At 49.3% G+C, this 25,090-nt stretch overlaps 1 protein-coding gene across 16 annotated transcripts in view; it reads left to right on the top strand.

Annotated features, from left to right (window-relative positions):
* The window catches only part of RALGAPA1 (Ral GTPase activating protein catalytic subunit alpha 1), a 231,449-nt gene that overhangs the window by 95,273 nt on the left and 111,086 nt on the right, over positions 1 to 25,090 (top strand). For 15 of the 16 annotated variants that reach the window (XR_012159487.1, XM_073349047.1, XM_073349045.1 and 12 more), the window contains 6 exons: positions 1,498 to 1,691; positions 1,799 to 1,897; positions 2,013 to 2,168; positions 20,787 to 20,915; positions 22,598 to 22,723; positions 23,899 to 23,957. Coding sequence is in view for 15 of the 16 variants with exons in the window: in XM_073349047.1 (XP_073205148.1) it covers positions 1,498 to 1,691; positions 1,799 to 1,897; positions 2,013 to 2,168; positions 20,787 to 20,915; positions 22,598 to 22,723; positions 23,899 to 23,957 (763 nt within the window). In the remaining variant the exon portion in view is untranslated. The remainder of the gene's footprint in view (positions 1 to 1,497; positions 1,692 to 1,798; positions 1,898 to 2,012; positions 2,169 to 20,786; positions 20,916 to 22,597; positions 22,724 to 23,898; positions 23,958 to 25,090) is intronic. The other variant, XM_073349039.1, reaches the window with a different exon arrangement.

Below are 25,090 nucleotides of genomic sequence, written 5' to 3'. Positions count from 1 at the left end.
TTCAGAAGAGTTCAATATGTTCTGGTGCTGTGAAATGTTTTGAAAATCTGACCATAAGTGTCACAATTGGAGCTGTGGTGCGCTAACACTTTTGACGGTCTCGTCCTTATATAATTGCCTAAATGTGAACTGAGTAGAGAGGATTGGAAATTTTTTGATGGAACATATTTCTGTCAAAAAATGCAAACTTGTCAAAATCAAAACATTCCGTGGGAACATGTTGATTTTCACAAAATCCCAATGAAAATCAAGCACGTTTCTTTCAAAATCCAGTGTTTGCTCAGGGGTTCTAGGCTTTTGGCTAAGTCCTGGAAGCCCTGACTCTCCCCACATGCCAGGCTACTCAAGGCTCTGGCCAGCTTGGAGAGCCTCAGAAATGTTTTGAAAGGGTGGAAATTTTTTAACTTTTTCAAAACACAATTTTGGAATTCCCATTCTGCAGGAAATTTCAAAATTTTATTTTTTTCCATTTCAGAGCATTGTTTAGTTAGTTTATGAAATTGTGGAAATTCTGGTTTCCAGCCAGCTCCAGTGTGGGGTGGGGTTGGGTGTTTTTGTTTAAAATATGTCTCCAGTTGTGTGTGCTGAGCACTTTAAAATCCTAGGTATTTTGAAAAACTAATCCTATGTATCAAAAATTCAAATCTAACCTCATTCTCTCTCCAAAAAATATATCCTCTGTTTGTAATGCTCAAATAAGAGTTTAGATACTGTACCATAAAATATTACATATGGATGGCAGCTGAGATATGGGATAATAGTGAAGTGTGTTTTTTTTGTTTTTGGAGAAACTACAGCATTGACTATCCTGACTTTCAAGCGCTTGTGCATAATATTTATAATTGACAGTTTTTAATGTTTAATATCAGTTGATAGATATTTACCATTCTTAACTTATTTAGGCTTTTGGGGGGGGCTAAGAAAAGCAGATAAACTATCTGCCAGCTGGAAAAGTAAGTTTTGTTTGCTCTACTTTGAAGTGGAGAGAACTGCATCTTGTCTGATGCTTTCAGGCTCCTGGGCTGAATTACTGAATATTGCCACCTCACTAGCTGACTAAGGAGGGACTAGTAGCAAGATACAGCAGTTCACACTTTCTTCTCTGTTCTCTTCCCTAATTTGCAAGTAAGAGTTGATCGTGGTAAATGCTAAAGAAAAAGGTCCAACTGCTTTAGTGAGTAAGATTTAAAGCCAAAAGCTAATTTTCTGACGATCCTTTGCACAGGGAATGTTGGATATTTGCATCTTCATTGAAGCAAAAGCATAAATGTCTTTAGTAAGGAAGAGTAGACTGGTGTAGTTAATTTAATAGCAAGATCAGATGACACAGTGCTAAGGTGGCCAGCTCTATAAGAAATATCTTTATTGTACTTACTCTACATACATGCCTTCTCCATTTATTACTTGTTTTAAGGAAACTATTCAGGATTTAAATATAAGACCTTATCCTACTTTACCAAAGGTCATTCTTATTGTATGTTTTTTCTCCTATTACAGAAACTAGTGAATTCCCATCAGAATGTTGCAGTGTGATGGCAGGGGGCACCCTTACAGGATGGCATGCAGATGTTGCTACTGTAATGTGGAGACGAATGCTAGGGATTTTGGGAGATGTAAACACCATTATGGACCCTGAAATTCATGCGCAAGTTTTTGATTACTTGTGTGAACTCTGGCAGAACCTGGCTAAGGTACAAGAACCTTCTCTATAAACCAGCTTGATAGGGCAAGAGCTTGAAAATGGATCAAAAACTATAAATTTCTGACATACTGCCTCTGTGTTCTTAAATAATTACAGATCAGAGATAATCTTGGTATTTCAGCTGATAACTTGACTTCACCCTCTCCACCAGTTTTAATTCCACCACTGAGAATTCTAACTCCATGGCTTTTCAAGGTAAATACAATAAACCATTCAGTAGATAAGAGACATTCATATAATATAGAACAATGCTAATATTAACCTGTTACTTCATTTGTGTAATAAGTACTTTTTTTGTAAAAAACTGTAGGCAACCATGTTGACTGATAAATACAAACAAGGCAAGCTACATGCTTATAAGCTTATTTGTAATACAATGAAGCGAAGACAAGATGTTTCCCCAAACAGGGATTTTTTAACTCATTTTTACAATATAATGCACTGTGGACTTCTTCATGTTGATCAGGTAAGTAGATTTTTTATATATTTTTTTAAATTCAGATGAGGATGTACAGTATAACTGAAATGGAGTCACTTCTCTATCAGAAAATACTGGGTGGATTTTCAATTAAAATAAGTTGGTAATTAAAAATCAGTACTTTGGCTTATATCCTATTGCTGAGCAATTGCCTTGGTAAATCATGCTCATAGTAATGAGCACAATCATAATCTGCTATACACATTTGTGCAGGGGTGTAAGGAGGCAGAAGGTGCCCCTTTTTTCATCTGCACAGGCTGTGCTATCCATATTAAAGGTTGCAGCATGGAGGAAGGAGAAACAAGCAACTTATGGGAGACTTCCCTTCCTCCCTTCACTGCACCAACCTTTGCAGTTGGGCTGGTGGGAAAGTAATTGTGCCAAGTACAAAGTTGGCTCAGATTGCTACTTCCCTTTCCTCCCATCCCAGGAGCAAAGTAGGAACAAAGGACCATATTGGCTCTGAGTCACAACATGGTCCTTGGTCTGTTACTTGGTTGGTGCAATTACATGCTGCGCCATACCTAGTGCTTGTAGTTAAACAAATCTATCTTCGTATACATAGTATAAATCTTCACTGTACTTCGATAGAAATAATTAGCTCATTTTCACAGTATTAACTTCCATTTGATAGGTAGTATTGTCCCTAATTTTCAGTGGAGGAACCTTTTATGAAAAGGTTAAGTGACTGTCAGAGCTGGGTTGAGACCCCTGGTGCTGCCAGCTCCCCATTCTATATATAGACCACATCGCTGACCCAGGGAAAGCATACCGTACAAAAGGAAACTGTTAACAAAGCATACATCATATTAACTTATTCAAATGCATAAAGAAAGTATGATCTTTGCCCAAGATACCATTGTCCTGTTTGCATATGGTAATCCAAGCCAATTTAGAATGCTGGTTTTGTTGGAGTATTTTTTTAAAACTTGAAGTGATTAGCATCTTTTTTTTCTTTCTTTCTTTTTCTGGTCAGGATCCCTTCAGTGAAGGTCAAGCTTTTTCCTTATACCTGTCAGATCGGTAATATAGGCAAACTCCCACTCTTCAAGTACTTGCTCATGTCAATTCCATTGTAAGTGTGCACACGCCCACATGCATGGCCATCTGAGATTTTTGCCTTAGCGGTATCCATAGGGCTGGTTGTGTCACCCCCTTGAGTGCTGCGCTCATACGCTGGTATATCAGGCACTGCCAGCTCTATGCCCTCTTGGTTCTTTCTTGACATCTCTGACTAAGGGGCAGGAGGATGGGTAATGGAATGGACATGAGCAACACATCCTTGAAGAACGAAAAAGTGGGTAACTGTTAGGTTTTTTTTACAAACAAATGAAGGCCTATGAGCTGATCAGAGTGAAGACTGAATTCTTTCCGAAAAAGTAGGTAGGAGAAGTTAAAGATCAGATTTGATTTTTATTAGCAGTCTTTCAGTCAAATAAAAATTTTTCATTCTGGAGCTATTAGAGAAGTGTAAGTAGGAGCTTACAAATCCAAAACATTTTGGTACTTTTTCTGAGTTTCACCAGTAACACAATCCTACCTCCATTGGAGTCAGTTACAGTTTTGCCAGTGACTTTGGTAGGAGCAATATCAAGCCCCATACCTCTCTGAAAATACTGGAAGAAGCAATCTTGCAGAGTTAAATGTAGTTGATAATTAGTTGAGAGGTGTAAAGAAATTGAAGGCAAAATACTGCCGTGAAAATCATCTTCATCCCTTGCCACTCAGACCACATCATTCCTTTGTTTGAACTTGTTTTCCAGTTTCCTCTTTTCTGACCTCACTTTTAATCTTCTGATTTTGTCGCTATCTGAGTGTTTTCAATGTAATTTAGATTTAATTCCTCGGGGCAGTCTTCATTTGCCTGTAAAATGGCATAGAAACCTCTGGTGCTATGTAACTATAATACGTGTGAACAGTGAGTCCAGGCTACAGCAGACAGCTATACGTTTTTGGTTATTTTGCTTCTTGTAGAGAGATGTAAGTTCCAGTAGTTTCTCTTGCTCACAAAGCAATCTAATAACTAATTTAGAAAAGTTCTGGTAAGAGAGTGCCTAGTCAGCATAATTTTCAAGACCTTGTTGTAGTAATTAATACAACCAAGGGTATGTCTACACTACAAAATTAGGTCAAATTTCTAGAAGTCGGTTTTGTAGAAAGCGTTTTTATACAGTCGATTGTGTGTCCCCCCACACAAATGCTCTAAGTGCATGTAGTCAGTGGAGTGTGTCCACAGTACCGAGGCAACTGTCGACTTCTGGAGCGTTGCACTGTGGGTAGCTATCCCACAGTTCCCGCAGTCTCCGCCGCCCATTTGAATTCTGGGTAGAAATCCCAGTGCCTGATGGGGCTAAAACATTGTCGCGGGTGGTTCTGGGTACATATCGTCAGGCCACCGTTCCCTCCCACCCTCCGTGAAAGCAAGGGCAGACCATCGTTTTGCGCCTTTTTTCTTGAGTTACCTGTGCAGACGCCATACCACGGCAAGCATGGAGCCCGCTCAGATCACTTTGGCCATTAGGAGCACATTAAACACCGCGTGCATTATCCAGCAGTATATGCAGCACCAGAACCTGGCAAAGCGAAACCGGGTGAGTAGGCGACGTCAGCGCGGTGACGAGAGTGATGAGGACATGGACACAGACTTGTCTGAAAGCACGGGCCCTGGCAATGCGGGCATCATGGTGCTAATGGGGCAGGCTCATGCGGTGGAACGCCGATTCTGGGCCGAGGAAACAAGCACAGACTGGTGGGACCACATAGTGTTGGAGGTCTGGGACGATTCCCAGTGGCTGCAAAACTTCGACATGCGTAAGGACACTTTCATGGAACTTTGTGACTTGCTTTCTCCTGCCCTGAGGTGCAAGAATACCAAGATGAAAGCAGCCCTCACAGTTTAGAAGCGAGTGGCAATAGCCCTGTGAAAGCTTGCAATGCCAGACAGCTACCAGTTAGTCGGGAATCAATTTGGAGTGGGTAAATCTACTGTGGGGGCTGCTGTGATGCAAATAGCCAATGCAATCAAAGATCTGCTGCTATCCAGGGTAGTGACCCTGGGAAATGTGCAGGTCATAGTGGATGGCTTTGCTGCAATGGGATTCCCTAACTGTGGTGGGGCCATAGACGGAACCCATATCCCTATCTTGGCACCGGAGCACCAAGCCGGCGAGTACATAAACCGCAAGGGGTACTTTTTAATAGTGCTGCAAGCACTGGTGGATCACAAGGGACGTTTCACCAACATCAACGTGGCATGGCCGGGAAAGACACATGATGCTCGCATCTTCAGGAACTCTGGTCTGTTTCAAAAGCTACAAGAAGGGACTTTCTTCCCAGACCAGAAAATAACCTTTGGGGATGTTGAAATGCCTATAGTTATCCTTGGGGACCCAGCCTACCCCTTAATGCCCTGGCACCTGAAGCCCTACACAGGCACCCTGGACAGTAGTCAGGATCTGTTCAGCTATAGACTGAGCAAGTGCAGAATGGTGGTAGAATGTGCATTTGGATGTTTAAAAGCGCACTGGCGCAGTTTACTGACTCGGTTAGCCTCAGCAAAACCAATATTCCCACTGTTATTAGTGCTTGCTGTGCACTCCACAATCTCTGTGAGAGTAAGGGGGAGACGTTTATGGTGGGGTGGGAGGCTGAGGCAAATCGCCTGTCTGCTGGTTCTGCACAGCCAGACACCAGGGCGGTTAGAAGAGCACAGGAGGGTGCGGTGCGCATCAGAGAAGCTTTGAAAACCAGTTTCATGACTGTCCAGGCTACGGTGTGAAAGTTCTGTTTGTTTCTCCTTGATGAAACCCCTGGCCCCTTGCTTCACTCTACTTCCCTGTAAGCTAACCACCCTCCCCTCCTCCCTTCGATCACCACTTGCAGAGGCAATAAAGTCATTGTTGCTTCACATTCATGCATTCTTTATTAATTCATCACACAAATAGGGGGATAACTGCCAAGGTATCCCAGGAGGGATGGTGGAGGAGGGAAGGACAAGGCCACACAGCACTTGAAAAGTTTAAAATTTATTGAATGCCAGCCTTCTGTTGCTTGTGCAATCCTCTGGGGTGGAGTGGCTGGGTGGCCGGAGCCCCCCCACTGCATTCTTGGGCATCTGGGTGAGGAGGCTATGGAACTTGGGGAAGAGGGCGGTTGGTTACACAGGGGCTGTAGCGGCGGTCTGTGCTCCAGAGGCCTTTCCTGCAGCTCAGCCATATGCTGGAGCATATTAGTTTGATCCTCCAGCAGCCTCAGCATTGAATCCTGCCTCCAGTCATCACACTGCCGCCACCTTTCAGCTTCAGCCCTCTCTTCAGCCCGCCACCTCTTCTCCCGGTCATTTTGTGCTTTCCTGCACTCTGACATTGTCTGCCTCCATGCATTCGTCTGTGTTCTGTCAGTGTGGGAGGACAGCATGAGCTCAGAGAACATTTCATTGCGAATGCGTTTTTTTCGCCTTCTAATCTTCACTAGCCTCTGGGAAGGAGAAGATCCTGTTATCCTTGAAACACATGCAGCTGGTGGAGAAAAAAAAAGGGACAGTGATATTTAAAAAGTCACATTTTCTAGAACAATGGGTACACTCTTTCATGGTAAACCTTGCTGTTAACATTACATACATAGCTCATGTGCTTTCCTTCCAAGGTCGCATTTTGCCTCCCCCCGGTACCTGGCTAGCCTCTCCCCCCTCCCCATGGCTAACAGCCCAGCAGGAACGGGCACCTCTGAATGTCCCCTTAAGAAAAGCACCCTATTTCAACCAGGTGACATGAATGATCACACTCTCCTGAGGATAACACAGAGAGAGAAAGAACTGATGTTGTTTGAACGCCAGCAAACATACACTGCAATGCTTTGTTCTACAATGATTCCCGAGTACATGCTACTGGCCTGGTGTGGTAAAGTGTCCTACCATGGTGGACGGAATAAGGCTGCCCTCCCCAGAAACCTTTTGCAAAGGCTTTGGGAGTATATCCAGGAGAACCACGAATGCCAGGGCAAATTAATCATTAAACATGCTTGCTTTTAAACCATGTATACTATTTTAAAAGGTACTCTCACCAGAGGACCCTTATCCGCCTGGCGGGTCTGGGAGGCAGCCTTGGGTGGGTTCGGGGGTACTAGCTCCAGGTCCAGGGTGAGAAACAGTTCCTGGCTGTTGGGAAAACCGGTTTCTCCACTTGCTTGCTGTGAGCTATCTACAACCTCATCATCATCATCTTCATTGTTCCCAAACCTGCTTCGATGTTGCCTCCATCTCCATTGAAGGAGTCAAACAACACGGCTGGGGTAGTGGTGGCTGAACCCCCTAAAATGGCATGCAACTCATCATAGAAGCGGCATGTTTTGGGCTCTGACCCGGAGCGGCCGTTCGCCTCTCTGGTTTTCTGGTAGGCTTGCCTCAGCTCCTTAAGTTTCACGCGGCACTGCTTCGGGTCCCTGTTATGGCCTCTTTCCTTCATGCCCTGGGAGATTTTGACAAATGTTTTGGCATTTCGAAAACTGGAACGTAGTTCTGATAGCACGTATTCCTCTCCCCATACAGCGATCAGATCCCATACCTTCCTTTCGGTCCATGCTGGAGCTCTTTTACTCTTCTGGGACTCTATCATGGTCACCTCTGCTGATGAGCTCTGCATGGTCACCTGCAGCTTGCCACGCTGGCCAAACAGGAAATTGAAATTCAAAAGTTCGCGGGCCTTTTCCCGTCTACCTGCCCAGTCCGTCTGAGTTGGGAGCACTGTCCAGAGCAGTCATAATGGAGCACTCTGTGATACCTCCCCGAGGCCAGTACCGTCTAATTGTGGCTACAGTCTGAGGCACTGCTGCCCCATGGTGAGAGTCAATGGCTGCCTTGCCTAGCAGCTACAGTTCAAGATAATATCACCCAATGGTGAGAGTGAACGGTCACATTGCCTAGTGGCTACAGTATGGATGGGGAAGGAGTAGGGGAACCCAAGCCCACCTTGCTCCACTGTGTTCTGACTTCAAAATAATTGTCATACAGGTGACTTAGGGACTGGCACCCTTACTCCAGTTCCCTGAGTCATTTCCTACCCCCAACTTCTGCTGTTCTGAGTGCCACTGATCTGCCTTGGGATCCCACTTGATGTCCTCTCAGGTCTGTCTGTGGAGCACCTTTTCCTGCTGGCAGTGACTCATCACCCGCAGTCCCTGTAGTTGAAGGTCTGCAGTGGCTTAGCTGTGAGGCCCAGTCCTGGCTTCTTGGAGCCCTGTACAGGAGGCTGCTGCACCCAACTGCTCTCCTGCTCCATCTGCCCAGACTGAACTGAGCTGCTCCCTTTTGAATGCTCCCTCCACTGGGAGCATGCCCAGCTGAGGTGAGGGAGCAAAGCTTCCTGCATCCATAGAAGCTCCCTAACCCTCTCCTCCTCAGTGTGGGGTTGGTAAAACCCATCACAGTAAGGAAGATGTTAGTTCTGGTAAACCTATTCAAATCACAATCTTCCTATGAGTGATTTAGCAGTGATCTTACATTTTTACAAAAGGAACCTATCTACATTTTTTTCATATATTGTGCTGCTTTTGATTACCTTTCTTTTCCTCTGTCTTAATTTCTCTTTCCCTCATTCCCTGATGCTATTTCTGCCTTATTGAGATATCACTTGTGAGCTTTGTAAAAAATGAAATTTCACTTGTTCCTGTGCAACAGCAAAACAGTTCATTTCCAATCTTAGGTCTTCCATATGACAGAAGAACTTTGAAATTATCTTCACAAAGTAAACAGAAGGCTGAAGAAATATTAAAGCAATTATATGCTACAGTATTTAGAGTCTTTTTAACTATTATTCAGTGTTGCCATCCAAGTGTTCAAAAATCATGGGTCAGGCCCCAAAGTCCATAGGATTTTAAAAAAAAAATTGGCAGTTTTTTCTGGTTTCTGAGCCTTTAGGACACACGTGGGTCATGGTTTCAAGCTTTTCTCCACACCCACGAAGTCTATAAACTTACTGTTTTATGAAAGCTGAGGTTCTCATGAAATAGGAGGACTCAGGAGAGCAGGGGGTGCTTTTTAGAAAAACACCAAATATTGTGAGACTGGGCAACACTGCTATTTTTTCAGAATTTACTGTATTTCCAGGTAACCATTTAGTGTGATTCTTTAGCTGACAGTTGAAATCCTCTCCCTTAGCTGTCCTGTAGGAATTAAATGAAGTAAATTTTCCCCTTATGTTCTTCCTTTTAGAGAAAGGAAATATAGAACAGATCAGTTAGTGTTAAAATGCATGAAAGAAACTAAAGACATTTCGTGGCTTAAATTTTTTTCTTAGTGGCTCATATCTGCGTGAGTAGATGCAGACATGTATTGCACTTAGGTGTATGCGTGGCCAGCGCTCCATAACCAGAGACTTTTGCCTAGCAGTACCCATAGAGGGGCGGCACCATTAGTTTGACTAGTTTATTGTATATACTCAGTGTTAGTGGTTAGTAGAGAGTGTTATTTGATAGTGTGCCCTGCTGATGCCCACACCAGAGTTTAAATGTCCTTCATGTGGAGGAGCGATCCCTAACAGTGACACCCCCCCCCCCCCATGAGGTGCTTGCTTTGTCTTGGCAAGGCCCACCTTACAGAGCATTGTTCAATCTGTAGATCATTCAAGAAGTGTACTTGGGTGGCGCAGGGACCTTCCCCTCAAGCAGCATCTGCTTGAACAAGCCATGCATCCTGATCCAGTACTGAAGCCCTCCTCAGGCTGAAGATGGCCCTCAGGCTCTCATTCCAGAGCAAGTGCTTCTCCGAAGAGGCAAAGGAGCTGCTCTCCATTATTGGTGCCAAGGAAGAGGTCTCATAAGACCAATCAGGACTACTCCAGGTTGTGGGGCAACTCCTCTGCCTCACCCAAGAAAAGCACAGACCGGCATGGGACCAGTTCTGGCATGTGGGATGGCACAGATACCAAGTGGGAAGGGCATAAACCCTGTATCATTGACTACAGTGCCGGCCTCCAGGTCCCGAGGAGGGTGATGCCAGTACCAGTCTAGCAGACCTGCTCTACCTTTCCATTCTGTCCTCACTGCTGGTCCAAGACTTTGCGATGCTCGCGCCTTCAGCAGCCCTCCAGTGGAGCGCCCCGCTGAACCTTTGTGCCCCTCAGCACTGCACCTAGACACTTCCTCCTGGTGATGGGCATGGAGCTGGTACTGGAATCAGTGCGGGGGACATTGGAACCGGGGCTCTCTTTAGCTCTGCTACATTTGACACCTCGGCTGTTCCCATGGGGGCTCTCATCATCCTGGACATCGATGCATTTGGATGCTTTGGTATCACTGTTTGTTCCAGGACCAGTGCTGCCTGCGGCACTGACATGCTCGATACTGACAGCACTGCATTCATCGGGGGAGCTGATTCTTGCCGTGTTCTGGACAGTGGATGAATTGGACTTCCTATTGGCTCCCTCAGGCATTGCTCCACTCATGTCTCCGAGATCCAGGGGCTCTGATTCCAAGTCAGTTGTCATCCTCCTGCTACGCATCTCCTAATGAACTCTGGGGGCTGCCAATGGCCCAATGTGGCTCCCAGAATTGGCATGTGGCCAGGACAGAGGTCCTTCGCCAGGCTTCTACTGGTCACCAATGTCCTACCCATATCAGTGGCCACCTTGGACTCAGTGGGACATTCCTCGCTTGCAGAGATCCCACTCTTCATCTCATTCAAAGTTGAAGTCACCTGCCTGGTCAACGGTGGTGACTTTGGATCAGCCAAAAGCCCAGGTATCAGCTGTCTTCCTCCCTGAGAAGCCACCGGAGTCATCACTTCCAGATGCATCTTTTGGGGGGGCGGGCGAGAGCCAATTCTTGCTCAGCCAAGACCCTCTTCCTCATTACTGGATGATGCCGTGCTGCTGGTTCATCCTCCCCTTCTCTTCTGAAGGGCTTTAAGGTGTTCCAGGACCTTTTACTCCACATAGCCACATCACTGGGCATCCAGGCAGAGTTCCTTCAGGAGAGCACACAGAGACTGGTAGATATTCAGTCCACTGTCCCTGGGAGCATGGCAGCTTTTCACATGCCCACCATCAGCAAGTTAGGCACCTAGAGAATTTAGGCACCTCCAGGTTTAGGCAGCAACTGAGTGGGGGTTTTGAGATCTCAGTGGAGCTAAAATATTGGATTTAGGCATCTAAAGTAGCAGTTAGGTGTCTAAATCCCTTTGTGGATCTATCCCACAGAGGTTAAAGGCCTGAACAACTCTGCTCCCATGAAAGTCAATGGTAGAATTTTAACTGATTTGAATGGAGGCAGAATAAGACTTGCTTAAGACGACAGTCAGCATGTAGCTAGGAATTGAACTGAAGAGACCTAACTTCCAGTTTTCCCCTCCTCTAACCACTAAACTACATTTTCTCTCCTACTGAATTGCAAATTTGCATGTTAACATTGATCATCAAGGTATGCTACAAAGTCTGTCTCTTAGAGAATTTTTTCAGAGAAGGATTATATTCTTTATTTGCATGTGAACTGGGGAGTTTTTTTATACTTACTGTATCTTGTCCACATGCAGATTCATAGATTTAAACAATTCATAGATTCTTAGAGAAATCACAATATGTACCTTATGTGACAGTGTCGGGCCAGATGGCTACAGGAGAGTGATCCTATTGGGATCTGGGAAGTGGGCGGGCTTTCTGCTAAAGGATCCCCCCAGCCTAATAGGGGGATTTAATGGACCTGGACACCAAATAAATACGGGGGACAACTAATGAAATAACAGGGACAGGAGTGTGGTCAAAGGGTCAAACAAAGGGAACCGGCCGGGGACACCGAGCACAGAACCCCGGACAGTGCCCACTGCTCCTCAAAGGCGTCAAGGGAGTCAGTGGACACTGTACAGAGAAACTCTGCCCGGATATGTGAACAGACGGAGGATCAGCAATAGGCCCCACAGTCACAGGAGACTCCATCGGCCAACCTCCTCATCCTAGTTTTATAGATGACCATTTTAGCTAGGGCCAGGAGGAGGTTGACCAGGAGATCCCGTGACTTTGTGAAGCTGCGGATAGGGAGTGCATAAATAAGGTGAGGGGAAAAGTGCAACCAGAAACATAATAAAATATTCGTGAGGAGCCGGAATAGGGGCTGTAGCCTGGCACACTCCAAATATGTGTGTGCCAGGGTTTCCCTCACACCGCAAAAGGGGCAGGTGTCTGGAATAGGGGTGAACCACACCAAGTACACGCCCGTGCTCACGGCTCCATGAAGGAGCTGCCAACTGGTATCCCCGGCGGGCCTTGGGACCAAGGTGGAATATAGGCTGGCCCACTGGGGCTCCTTGCCCTTCAGAGGTGGCAGGAGGTCCCGCCATTTTGTATCGGTGTGGGACGTGAGGATGAGGACGTGAAGCATATGGAGCACGAGCGTGTATAGATGTTTCCTTGGCGCGGTCTGGAAGCAGACCAGCTGCAGCTAGTGCAGCCAGTTCATGGTGAAGGGGCGGGGGGGTCGGTTGAGTCCACGGGGCAGGGGCCCGATGGAAAGCTCCAGTGGGCCTGCGGTGGAGGGTGGGCAGGGCGTGCTATCGTGCAGGACCCGGTCGAGGTAAACCCGAGCAGTGGGCGGCAAAGCAGCCCTCACCTCCTGAAGTACGCTCCGGGGAGTAGGAGGTCTGGAGAGCCCCATGCGCTGAGCGAGCGTCAGGGGATCTAGCCAGTCTCCCCGTTCGTAGTCCAGGAGTTCTCCGACTCTTGTGACTTCTGCCAGGACCAACCTCTGGCGCACCAAGGGGGACTCCGCCACCTGCACACGGAGCTGGGGTTGTGTAGCAGGGGCTCCGCGAGGAGATCTGCCCCCTCAGTGGGCACCACGGACCTGGTCGTTGAAAGCAGTTTCCAGGTCCGGAGGAGGTCCTGGTAGAAGACCGGCAGACCGGAGAGTTCTCGCAGAAGACCTCTTGGATGGAGATAAAGGAGCTGCCAGTTGCATCGGAGTCCTCGGAAGCAGTGCAGGAAGGCATGCGCCAGTATGCTCCACGCCGGACTACCTGCACCATAAAGGAGCCTCTGCAGGGCCTGGAGGCGGAAGACATGGACCTGAGTGTGCAGACACTTCAGGCCTTGCCCTCCCTCCTCCAGCAGTAGATGGAGAACTCCTGCAGGGACCCAGTGCAGTCTTGACCAAAAGAACTCCAGAATCGATGTCCGGAGGTTGGCCAGGAAACCCGGAGCTGGTACCAGTGTGTTGAGCCGGTACCAGAGCATGGACAGGACTAGTTGATTTAAAACCAGCTCTCTCCCTCGAAGAGAGAGGCGCCGGAATAGTTCTGTCCATTTCCGGAGCCGGTCTATCACCCTGCCCTCTAAATCGTGCCAGTTCTCCAGCGGAGAGGGATGTGTCACAGAAAGGTAAACGCCGAGATAGAGCAGCAGACCTGCGCTCCACTGGATGGCCTGAAGCGCGGGTGGGAGGGAGCTCGCCTGCCAGCCGTCCCCAACCACCAGGCCAGAGCTCTTGACCAAGTTGACCCGGGCGGAGGAGGCTGCCGAATAGATAGCCTTGCAAGCCTCCACCCGCGCCAAGTCGCCCGGGTCCTGGACCACGAGGAGCACATCATTGGCATACACCGACAGGACCAGCCGCAGCTCTGGCTCCCGCAGCACCAACCCTGTCAACCTCCTGCGGATGAGACAGAGGAAGGGCTCGATCGCCAGAGCATACAGCTGGCCCAAGAGGGGGCACCCCTGCCGTACTCCTTGCCTGAAGCTGACCGGTTCGGTCAGGGTCCAGTTGAGCCTGACCACACGCTCTCTCTGTGGAGGCGTACAGCACCCAGAGAAAACCCGCAAACTGGGATCGGAAGCCAAATGCTTGCAGAGTGCTCAGGAGATACCCGTGGTTCACCCTGTCAAATGCCTTCTCCTGATCCAAGGACAGGAGGGCGAACGACAGACCCTCCCTACACCCAAGTTCCAAAAGGTCCCGGACCAGATATAGGTTGTCAAAGATGCTGCGGCCCGGGACAGTGTAGGTCTGGTCTGGGTGGACCACGTCCGCCAGCACGGACCCTAGCCAGAGCGAGATTGCTTTTGCCGCAACTTTGTAGTCCGTGCTGAGGAGCAAGACGGGATGCCAATTTCGTAAATCGCGGAGGTCCCCTTTCTTTGGCAATAAGGCGAGCATGGCTCCCCTGCACGAAAGAGGGAGGACCCTGCTCTGCAAAGACTCGGCCCAGACGGTGACTAGGTCTGGGCCGAGGACGTCCCAGAACACGTGGTAGAACTCCACGATCAGCCTGTCCATGCCCGGAGATTTATTGGTGGGCATGCGATGGAGGGCTTCCGAGAACTCGGCCAGAGTGAGAGGCAGCTCTAGCCAGTCTCAGTCGCCCGCACTGACCTTAGGGAGCTCCTCACAGAGCACTCTGAAAGCGTTAGGATCGGTCGGATCTGGGGAGAAAAGGCTTGCGTAGAAGGCTCTCGCCCTCCTGCACGTCTCCACCAGATCCGTGATGGGGGTGCTGTCTTCTGCCAGAAGGCAGGTGATGTGTTTCTTGGTCCCCCTCCTCTTCTCCGGGGCATAGAAGAAGCAGGAGCTGCGATCCATCTCCTGAAGGAGACAGATGTGGGATCGAACAAAGGCGCTCCGGTCCCGATGATCTTTGAGGGTCCGGAGCTCCTCCCGCTTCTCCCGGCATGCTTCGCAGAGGGGCAGATCCTCAGGGCTGGCGGCCAGATGCCTCTCCAGCTCTAAGACCTCCCTTTCCAACTGCTCTATCGCCGCATCCCTCCATTGGCTGGCGCTCCAGGTATAGTCGTGGCAGAAAAGCCGGGCGCGCACCTTCCCCAGGTCCCACTACCACCGCGCTGAGGGAAAGGTACGCCGCTGCCCTCGCCAGGCCAGCCAGAACTCCCGGAAGGACGTCACAAAGCCCACATCCTCCAACAAGCTGTTGTTGAAATGCCAATAGGCCGTCCCTGGCCTCTCCGTGCAGAGGAAGGCCGTCATGGTGGCTAAACAATGGTCAGAGAATGGAGCCAGCTGGATGCTGGAGGAGTGTGCTCATGAAAGGTGGAAGCGTGATAAATAAATGCGGTCCAGTTGGGAGTGGCGCGACCGATGGGCCTCCACCCGGACAAAGGTGAACGTGGAAATGTCATCTGGGTGGTGGTCGAGCCAGATGTCCACCAGGGAGTGATGTTCCACTATCTCCCGGAGGACGTCCGTGGCGGCCGGGCACTGCTCGGTCCGTGAGCGGTCCCGCTCCTCGAGGGTGGTGTTGAAGTCCCCGCCCAGGACCAGGCACTCATGAGGCTCCAGGGCGCCGAGGAAGGCGGACACCTGCTGATAGAATTGCAGCCGCTCCAGGCTCGATGTCGGGATATAGACGTTAACGAGGTTGACCACAAGCCCCTCCATACGGACCCGCAGGTGCAGCAGGCGGCCCGGCACAGCCTCGGTGACCCCCAGCACCTCGGGCCGGAGGTCGGGGGAGAACAGGGTTGCCACTCTAGCCATCTCACGGTTCGTAGGACTGAAGTAGACCCTGTCCCCCTAGTCCAGCCGCCAACTGTCTTCTGCAGCCGGATCCGTATGGGTTTCCTGCAGGAAAACCACAGAGTATCCCCCCTCCCAAAGGAAGCAGAGCACTTGGGACCTGCGGAGACCCATCCTACAGCCCCGGGTGTTCAGTGTTACGATGACCAATGGTGCCATGAGGAGGGCTGGGGGGGATCCTCGCTGGCAGGGACGCTCGCGGCCCCCACTGGGCCATGCAGCAAACCGTGACCTACCCCGTAGGTGAGCAACGAGTCCTGGAAGCTGTGGACCTGCTGGTAGGCCGCGGCGGCCTGCTTCTCGGTCCTTTTACCCTCCCCCATAAGGGCCCTCGCGGCCCAGAGGATCTGATGAAAGTCCCCCCATTGCTGGAGAGCAAGCTGTACCTTGTTGTGGGAGTCACGGACATCTTCTAAAAACTCCTGCAGCTCTTCTCGCAGCGCATGGGGGGGTGGGATTACTGACTCCTGGTTATCCCCGGACCAGGCCCCTGGCACGGCCCCGTGGCCCACCGAGATGGTCAGGCAAGGTGCGGATCACCAACGTGGCGCCCGATGGGTTGGCACCAAGCGGCCCGCCTCGAACTCTGGGGCAGTAGGGGGCAGCGGAGGGAAGATAGCAGCCCCTAGTGGGTCGGGACAGGGAAACACAAAGACCACTCCCTGGGGGTCATTTACCGCAAATGGGAAGGAGACAGCCCTAGGGGTGGCAGTAACATCACGGGAGGTGGAGGAGATAGGGACGGGGTCGGCATCAGGGGCAGGGCTGCAGTCCGGGACGGGATGGGGCAGAGGCGAGATTCTGAGCTTCAGAAGCCGAGCAACTGGGCGGTGGCACTTTTCGGTCAGGCTCAAGGGTTGGGGGGGGTGGGAAGGGGGCTCTCAGCGATGCCGGGCTCAGGCTTTTTGGTGGGTTTGGCAGCCACGGCATCAGGAGGTGGACTGTCTTCTGTAGAGCCCCCGCCTGGGAAGGAGGTTGATTGCTCCACACCAACGAGGGGTGCCCCTGGTGGCTTGGGTCCCGGTCGCGTGCCACTGGCTGTCGCCTCAACAGGCTTGGTGGCCATCAGCGGGGTGCCTTCTGTGGCTGGGTTGATGGAGGAGTACAGGGGCTCCTCAGAGGTGGGACCCTCTGTTAGGGGGAGGAAGCATGGGGAGAGGGGGGCTAGAGTGAGGTCGCCCAGATCGAGGCCCGCTGGCAAAGTGTCGTCCTCCCCCTGGGCGACTGGGGTCAGACCCAGGGCCTCGGTCTCCTCATATATGGAGAGGAGATCGCTTTCCACCACCCCGGGTTTGTCCCCGCTGGCACCCGAAGTGACGGTCGCCTCAGGGCTCACAGGGGCTTCAGAGGGTATCAGGGCAGGATGGGCTCCCTGGAGGGGAGGGACTCCCGTGGAGGGGAGATACTACCTTCCGGTGCTGCCACGTCTTCCCCAGCTGGCACTGGTGGATGAAACACACCCATGGGCAAAGCGGAAGGCTCGGCATCAGTGCCACGCATCCTGGTCTTCCGGGGGGCCTCCGCATCAGATGGAAGGAGCAGAGCTTGAGCTTTCCGCTTGCCCCACTTCCCCTGTACTAAGGCCCAGTCCTCCATGGCATCATCTGGGGGCTGGCTCTCAGGGGTCAGGTCAGGGACTCAGGGGGGTAACAGTGGGGCAGCACGAGGGAGGGAAGATTCCCCCTTGGGCGTGCCCTCTCCCATGCCTGGCGTTGTCCCTGCCGCATCCTCCTCCACAGGCCCTGCCAGATTGCGTGCAGTGGAGGCGGGACTCTCCTGCTCGTCTGGGCATAGTGGGGGAGGTGCCCCTTGGGCCCGAGCAGGAGCAGTGGTGGACTGGGAAGGAGGAGGGGTGGCTTCAGGCACCAGGCAGCCAGGGGCGCTGGCAATGATGGGGCCGGCGCCCTGCCGGGGCTCAGGGGTCCCGGATGCGCCTCCTTGCCGGGCCAAGGGGCAGTCCCTCCAGATGTGCCCCATCGCCCGGCAGAGGTAGCACCGGGCCTCCCTCATGGAGTAGTGCACCCGGTAACAGGCCCCCTGGTAGGGAACCAGGAATGACCTCTTGAGCGCCTCTCCCTCACGCGCCAACCTCGCCAACACCCACACATAGGTCTCTACTTGGGCCGAGGCGGGCACCAGGAGGCAACGGACGCCATGCTTCCTGGTCAAGGTCAGGAAGGGGCCCCAGCCGCTATAGATGGTAGAAGAGGCGGTGGGCGGGAAAGATGATGTAGCGGCAAGCAGGGGGGCTGCCGCCAGCTGGGCGTACGCCCTGGGAGCCGGAGGAGGGGCACCCACCAAGCTGGTGGAGGGAACAGCGGGGAGGGACGCTGCGGCCGGCGGTGGGGCTGCGGCAGTGGGGGCAGCCCTTGCCATGGAGGGCTTGGTCTTTTTTGTAGGGCCTTTACCCTTCTTTTTACCCTGGCCCTTGCTGCCAGCTGGGGGGCTTCCCCAAGGTCGGAGGGGGTGAGGGACGTGGCAGTAGCGGAGGTCATCCCGGTGTCCACCGCTGCTGGTGCCCCAGCGGGGGCAGTAGCAGGTGGTTCGGCTGTGGCAGCGGAGGTAGAGGCTCGGGGGGGGCAATGGGGCGGCAGGTGGGGGGGCAGTGGGGTTTTCTGGAGGGGCCCCACCTGTCTCATTCCTCGCCATCATGAGCAGGGAGGGAAGAGGAGACACCGGAAGAGGAGACACCGGAAGGAGGAAGCAGGTCGACCACTTTGTCCTGTGAGGCTGCAGGCAGGGGAGGAAGGTGCCAAAAGGGGTGGGCTGGATGGGAGGGGAAAAAGGGACTAGGGGTCAGTTACCGACATAAGTTGGGATTCCAGCTCCTCTAGCTGCACTAGAGGAGGGGGGATACAACAGCATTGAGGGTGCAGTGAAGAGGGACTAAACTAAAATGTGGAGTGGCACAAGCGCATGGGAGGGGGCATGGGCGCACGGAGCAAGAGGCTAAGCGGGCTGGAGGTAGGACAGGAAAACCAAGGGGCTAGCTTCAGAGGCTGGGGCGGGGCAAACAAAACAAAGATTGCAGAGGGAAATGGGTGGGCAGACAAGCAAACTGAAGCTAAAAAGGGGGGCTGGGGCAAAAGGGGGAGCAAAAGGCTGCAAAGGGCAAATGGGGCAGGTAGCAAAGGGCAAAGCTGTGAGGTGGGCAGTCCGGGGGAGGCATGTGTGCCCACGTGCGCTTGCACAAAGAGTCTGTTTAGGCTGGCTGCTGCTTCTGGCCCAAATGGTGGAATCATTGCATGGCAAGCCAAGCAAGCAGCTGAGTCCAGAGGCAGGAGCTGAGGCAGATGGTAAACAGCCAGGGAAGGTGGTGGAGGGGTCAACGGTGGTGGTAGTGGTGGGAGTTGGGGAGGGGACACGGATCGGGGGGCAGCTCCACACCACACCCCCTGTGTCCCCACAAACACAGTCAGAGCACAGTTTGAAAGTTATTCAGTTCAAAAGGCCCCCTCCACGGTGGTCTGCGAAGTCTCTAGGTGCTCCTCCACTGGTAGATGGTCCTCTTCTTCTCCTCCTCGGGGCTTCAGCAGCTCCAGGCAGCAAACTCCGCAGCAGCAGCTCCAGGAACTCCAGGTGGTGGTCCAGGCAGGCAGAAAGGACCCCTCTCAGGTGGTGATGGTGGTGGTGTCCACGGCAGCAACGGCTGGGGCTGGGGTCCCTCACTCCCCTCCTCTGGGGAGCGGACCAGCAGGCTCCCCCCCGCCCAAGGGGCTGCAGTTGGGGCAGTAGCAGCACCTGAGGGTGGGGGGGTCCAGCAGCCAGCCAGCAAACAGGTGGCAGAGAAGCGGGCGTGACATCTGGCCCAGCCAGGGGAGCAGCTAGAGCAGCAACAGCAGAAGGGAGAGCCCAGAGCCTAGCAGCAGGAACAGCACCCCTCGCCCTCCCTCTCGCTCCAGGCCAGATGGCTCCAGGAGAGTGATAGAAGGCAGATATATTAGCCCCAGGTGAAGTAGGTCCCTTTTTCCTGGGTAAGGTGACAGGGAAGGGTCCAGAACAATCAGGAACTTTCTGGAAACAATTAAGGTAGACAGGCTGATTAGAACACCTGCAGCCAATCAAGAAGCTGCTAGAATCAATTAAGGCAGGCTAATCAGGGCACCTGGGTTTAAAAAGGAGCACACTTCAGTTTGCGGCCTGTGTATGAGGAGCTAGGAGCAAGGGGCACTAGAAGCTGAGAGTGAGAAGGCGTACTACGGGAACACTGAGAAGTACAAGCATTATCAAACATCAGGAGGAAGGTCCTGTGGTGAGAATAAAGAAGGTGTTAGGAGGAGGCCATGGGGAAGTAGCCCAGGGAGTTGTAGCTGTCACACAGCTGTTACAGGAGCCACTGTAGACAGCTACAATCCACAGGGCCCTGGGCTGGAACCCAGAGTAGAGGGCGGGCCTGGGTTCCCCCCCCAACCCTCCAACTCCCACTTGATACTGGAGGAGTTGAACTGGACTGTGAGTTCCACCAGAGGGGAAGGTCTCTGGCCTGTTCCCCGATCCACTAGGTGAATCAGCAGAGACTTCGGGGATTGTTCTTCCTTTCCCCATGCTGGCCAGTGATGAGGCTAACTGAGCGAACGGCAGATTTGAGCCACGAAAGTGGCCAAACTGAGGGGTGCCGTGAACCTCTGAGGTGAGCAAATCCGCCAATAAGCGCAGGACCCACCAAGGCAGAGGAGGAACTTTGTCACACTTAGAAATTTAAAATCTTTATTAATGATATATTTCATGGGTTCACTAAATCTGCATTCACTTAATATAGCATGTCATGTACAGCTGCAAACAAAATCATTTCAAGACACTTTAATATGTCATTCTTTATATTAAGATTCCATTTACAAATAATTTATAATGGATTAATAAATGCTTAATAGGTATTATAAGCATGTTACAGTCATAAGCAGTACTTGCTATAGTTGATTATAAGTACCTCAGTAGAAAGTGTAATGAATGGTTATAAGCAACCTGTTGAACTCTACAGTTGATTAGTAAATTTTTAAATTATGCAGATTTTGCTCAGTAGTGAGCATAATTACCATTGTCAGTGTGCTTTTTTGTTTATCTAATGAATGTGATATACTTTCCCTTCTCCTCTCCAAGGATATTGTTAATACAATCATCAAGCACTGCTCTCCTCAGTTCTTTTCACTTGGTTTGCCTGGTGCTACCATGCTTATTATGGATTTCATTATTGCAGCTGGTAGAGTGGCTTCTTCCTCTTTTCTCAATGTAAGTGTTCATCAGTTCATTCTCTTTTGTGATTATATGTAATCATGAGAAGTTTAATAGAAAGAATACTATGCAACATTGTTCTTCAGCTAGTGTGTATTGACCTGTCCCAAAGAGAGAACTTAATGCTTTATTATTGAAATCACCAAGCAGTTCATTAATACATGACATTATAAAAATCCTATATAGCAGGTATAATATAAAGAATGCAAAAATTTGCTGTTTATTCCTGATGTCTGTTTAGCCTCAGAATTTCAGGAACAATTATGAGATAACACCTTTATGTGTGGTCTCTTAGTTAAGAGTTTATTTCATCTGTCCTCACCCACATGCATATCCAGAGGTTTGGTTTTGTTTTGTTTTGTTTTAATTTCTAGAAGACGTGACATTAACAAACTTTTAAGGGGAAGGAAAGCTTTTTATTGGTCCATAGCTGCTTATCCTATACATGGCAATTTAAATGTAGTAGGTTTTGTACTGATGTTGCAATGTATCCTTTGGGACTACTAAGAAGTAAAAATGTTGCAGTTGGCGTTTGTGTTGATAATCCTCCATTTTAGGAGAAGTGCATTGTATACCATAGATATTACATTGTAATTATACAAAACACTCCATGATCCACAGAAGCAATTAAATACCTTTTAGCCAGGGATGTTCATATAATACTACAACCTTCAATTAATGCTCACCATGAGTCGGTGTCATCTTGCTCTGTATACACCCTGAGATATTTAATTTTTAACTGAGCAAGGTTGGCTCTCTTCAAAATCTTGAAATATTCAGAGCTCTGTTGGTGGTGTATGTTGGAGACCTCTTGCCTCAAGAATGGGGTTCTTGGCAAAATACTTGGCAAAAAGCTTAGAAAACAACTACTGAAGGTAAATAATTTCCCCTGTATATTGGTTGAGATGATGTCAGCTTAGTTTTTGGACCATCCAGTATAATCTCTGTGGAGTTTGCTATGGTTACCCAATTACTAAAAGCTCAAACCTTCACCTTTTAAAATTATAATGACTGCCATGTACAGTTATTTACATAATTGTTAGTTTGTATTGGGAGAAGCATTTCTGCTTCCAGTGCAGACAATTTACTAATTCTTTCAATGTTTTAAATTGGATTAATTTAAATTACACGGTGGATTATGTTTTCATTTTTACAGTGTTTTCTTCTTAAAAGTGGGTTATACTTGAAATTTTTCAATGTTGTTGCTGTACAGTGACTTCCAAGAATGGGGCTGGTGGCTCTTAAAATTGCTAGCTTTTGCGTTTGTACTTTTAAATGTTTATACCTTTCCATTATTTCTGATCAGCTTGATTGGCAGAGGCATTATTTATCCTTTTAAACTTTCTATTTTGTGTTTGTAAGAAAAATATATAGAAACAGTGTTTCATCACGAAGGCTATTTAAATTATTCTCTCTTGTGGTAATACGGGATGTAGAGCCAGTACGTGGTAATGGAAATTTGACTTATCCGTTTCAACACAGCAGCTTATTTAAACAGTCTTAGTGTATATCACACAGCTGTACTTTTTGTGATAAATACAAACTGCTTGAGTTTCTCTCTGGCCTCCATATTGTCACCAGGATAAACTTAACAAAAATTCAACCTTAGGTAAAGTAGCTGTATATTTCACATTCTTAGTGCAACATGAGTAAATATTTTTGTTTTTCCCCATCCATAGGCACCAAGAGTAGAAGCACAAGTTCTGTTGGGATCTCTGGTCTGCTTTCCCAACTTATATTGTGAATTGCCAGCTCTACACCCAAACACTCCTGGCATAGTTGTGTCTCATTTCACAGATGTTAAGGTGGGAATATTGAGAATATGTGTATGGTATTGCAGCTACCAAGCTGTCTTTTTTTAGTAGTATAGTGTTCCAGGTAATTTTTACTAATATTTAGACATTCTAATATTCTTTTTAGATCTTTGTGTGTAGAAAACAAGATTTACGTCCATAAAATTTGTCAAAATAGGCTTTAAACTTCTAAACATGTAGTTATTTTGAAATTATTGTTGATCAACAAAAACCATCAAAAGTCTCTGCATATGTTCCTAAAAGTAAATATGCATTATTTTGACCATTTTGATGCTTGGTCATTGTGATCACTTGAAAAGTTTCTCAGCTTTAAACAGCTCAGAAAGAGAAGAAAAAGACTTGAAGTTTCTAGATGCACTATTTATTCCACTTGCAGTTTATTTTCTTAGGGGCTGCCAAAAGCCCCTATGTGCACCTTCATGGTGGCCACAATACATAAAATCAGGGAGACTCCAGCACATGAAGTTTTGGCTCTGTGACAGTTTAGCATAGCTGAAGGCAGTCTGGGTCATGGATCTCCTAGGATCACCTAGGGAGGTGGTAGAATCTCCTTCCTTAGAGGTTTTTAAGGTCAGGCTTGACAAAGCCCTGGCTGGGATGATTTAACTGGGAATTGGTCCTGCTTCGAGCAGGGGGTTGGACTAGATGACCTTCTGGGGTCCCTTCCAACCCTGATATTCTATGATTCTATGATCTGTGTACTTCTGAGGTTCTTAAACTGGGGGTCGTGGAATGTATTCTGGGGCAGGTTGTTAGAAGCTTTAGGAAAAAAAACTTGCTGCACATTTTACCCACAGCAATGAATAATTACCAAGGCTGATTCCTTCAGACACATCAAGTCCTCAGAAAGTGCTGTGCATTTGACTCTAGATGGCACTGTGCATTTTGATGGATTTCTAGTAAGCTTGTATAGCGTTATACAAGGTCGTTGCCATCTGTACCCTAAACCATTTGCTACAATGAAGTGTGCACATTTAATTGTACGCATTGACCACAATCACAGTTTTGCTTTTGCTCTTATTACAATGGATTGTTGACTTATTCGTGCAACAGAAAAAAAAGAATAAGCCCGTGTATTTTATAGCAGGGCCGTTATTTTTTTTCTAAAGATTTTTGTGGAGACATTTCTGGCAACTGAGTTTGAACATTTTCATCTTCTGTTTTAGGAACTCACAATCAAAACTGTATTAAGTTCTGCAAGAGAGGAGCCGTCGGGCCCTGCACGGTAGGTCATACTCTAACAAGTGATGAAAGGCTGCCATATTATTGGATAATTTCTATAATAATAACTATTAGCATTCACTAAGGTACCCCATAGTTCTTGTATAATTACAGTATATTCAAGTAGGTATGTTCTCCTTTTAGTGCTTGTCTATATAGTCCACTAACGGTGCACGTGCACCCTGCACACTTTTGCCAGCAGTATCTGTTGGGGACTGCGTCTGTACCCTGAGAGCCCTCATGCCTCTGTCCAAGGACATAAAGGGCAGGATGACCCCAACCGCTCCTCAATTCTTTCTCACACCCTGTGGCTTTGGGTCAGAACTTTGTAATATCTGAGCCCTCACTGAACTTTGCAGTGTTTGAACTCTTGCTCACCGGACAGCCTCCTAATAGTTTGTAAATAGCTCTAGGTAGTGATTGTTAGGTAGTTGTTAGTTTAGTGCAGGGGTGGGCAAACTAAGGCCCACAGACCGCTTCTGTCCTATCAGACGTTTTTATCTGGGCCTCAAGCTCCTGCCAGAGAGCGGGGTCAGGGACTTGCCCCGCTCCACTCGGCGCTCCCTGACTCTCAATTCCCTTGATGAGTATCATCTTCTGGCATGCATAGCCATGCTGCGTAGGCGTGACTTCACCACGCTTTTTCCAGGATCGTAACCCCGCCACTACGTGGCAGTCCCGCCCCATGCAGCAGCGCACCCAATCCCTTCCCAGTCTCCTACGGCCCCACCCTCAACAACCTCAAAACCACCCAGGGACCGCAACCGTCCCAGCTAGTGTTCCATGGCGGTGCCTGGTACGGCCGCCTTGGTGTCGCTCCTGGCAGGGCCCCTAGGAGTCCCTGATACTGCCCTTGTAGAGCATTTTCTTCCCCTACCCCCCGCCACACTCCATGAGTCCCCCCTCTCCCCACCTCAGTAACATTCCTTATAGAGCCCCCCTCCCCCACCAGGCAGTCATGGCCCACCATACAATTTCCATACCCAGATGCGGCCCTCAGGCCAAAAAGTTTGCCCACCCCGATTTAGTGAATAGTTTAGTGCAGTGTTGCTTTTTAATTCATTCCTTTAGTTTATCCTGCCTCTGCTGTATCAGAGTAGAAGTGTCTGGGGTTTAAGAACTGTCCTTCATGTGAAT

The sequence above is a fragment of the Lepidochelys kempii genome, chromosome 6 (genome assembly GCF_965140265.1).
Source record: "Lepidochelys kempii isolate rLepKem1 chromosome 6, rLepKem1.hap2, whole genome shotgun sequence".
In the NCBI taxonomy this organism is placed as follows: Eukaryota; Metazoa; Chordata; order Testudines; family Cheloniidae; genus Lepidochelys; species Lepidochelys kempii.
Note: the sequence above shows the minus strand (reverse complement) of the source record. Positions and strands in the feature narration are given on the sequence as shown.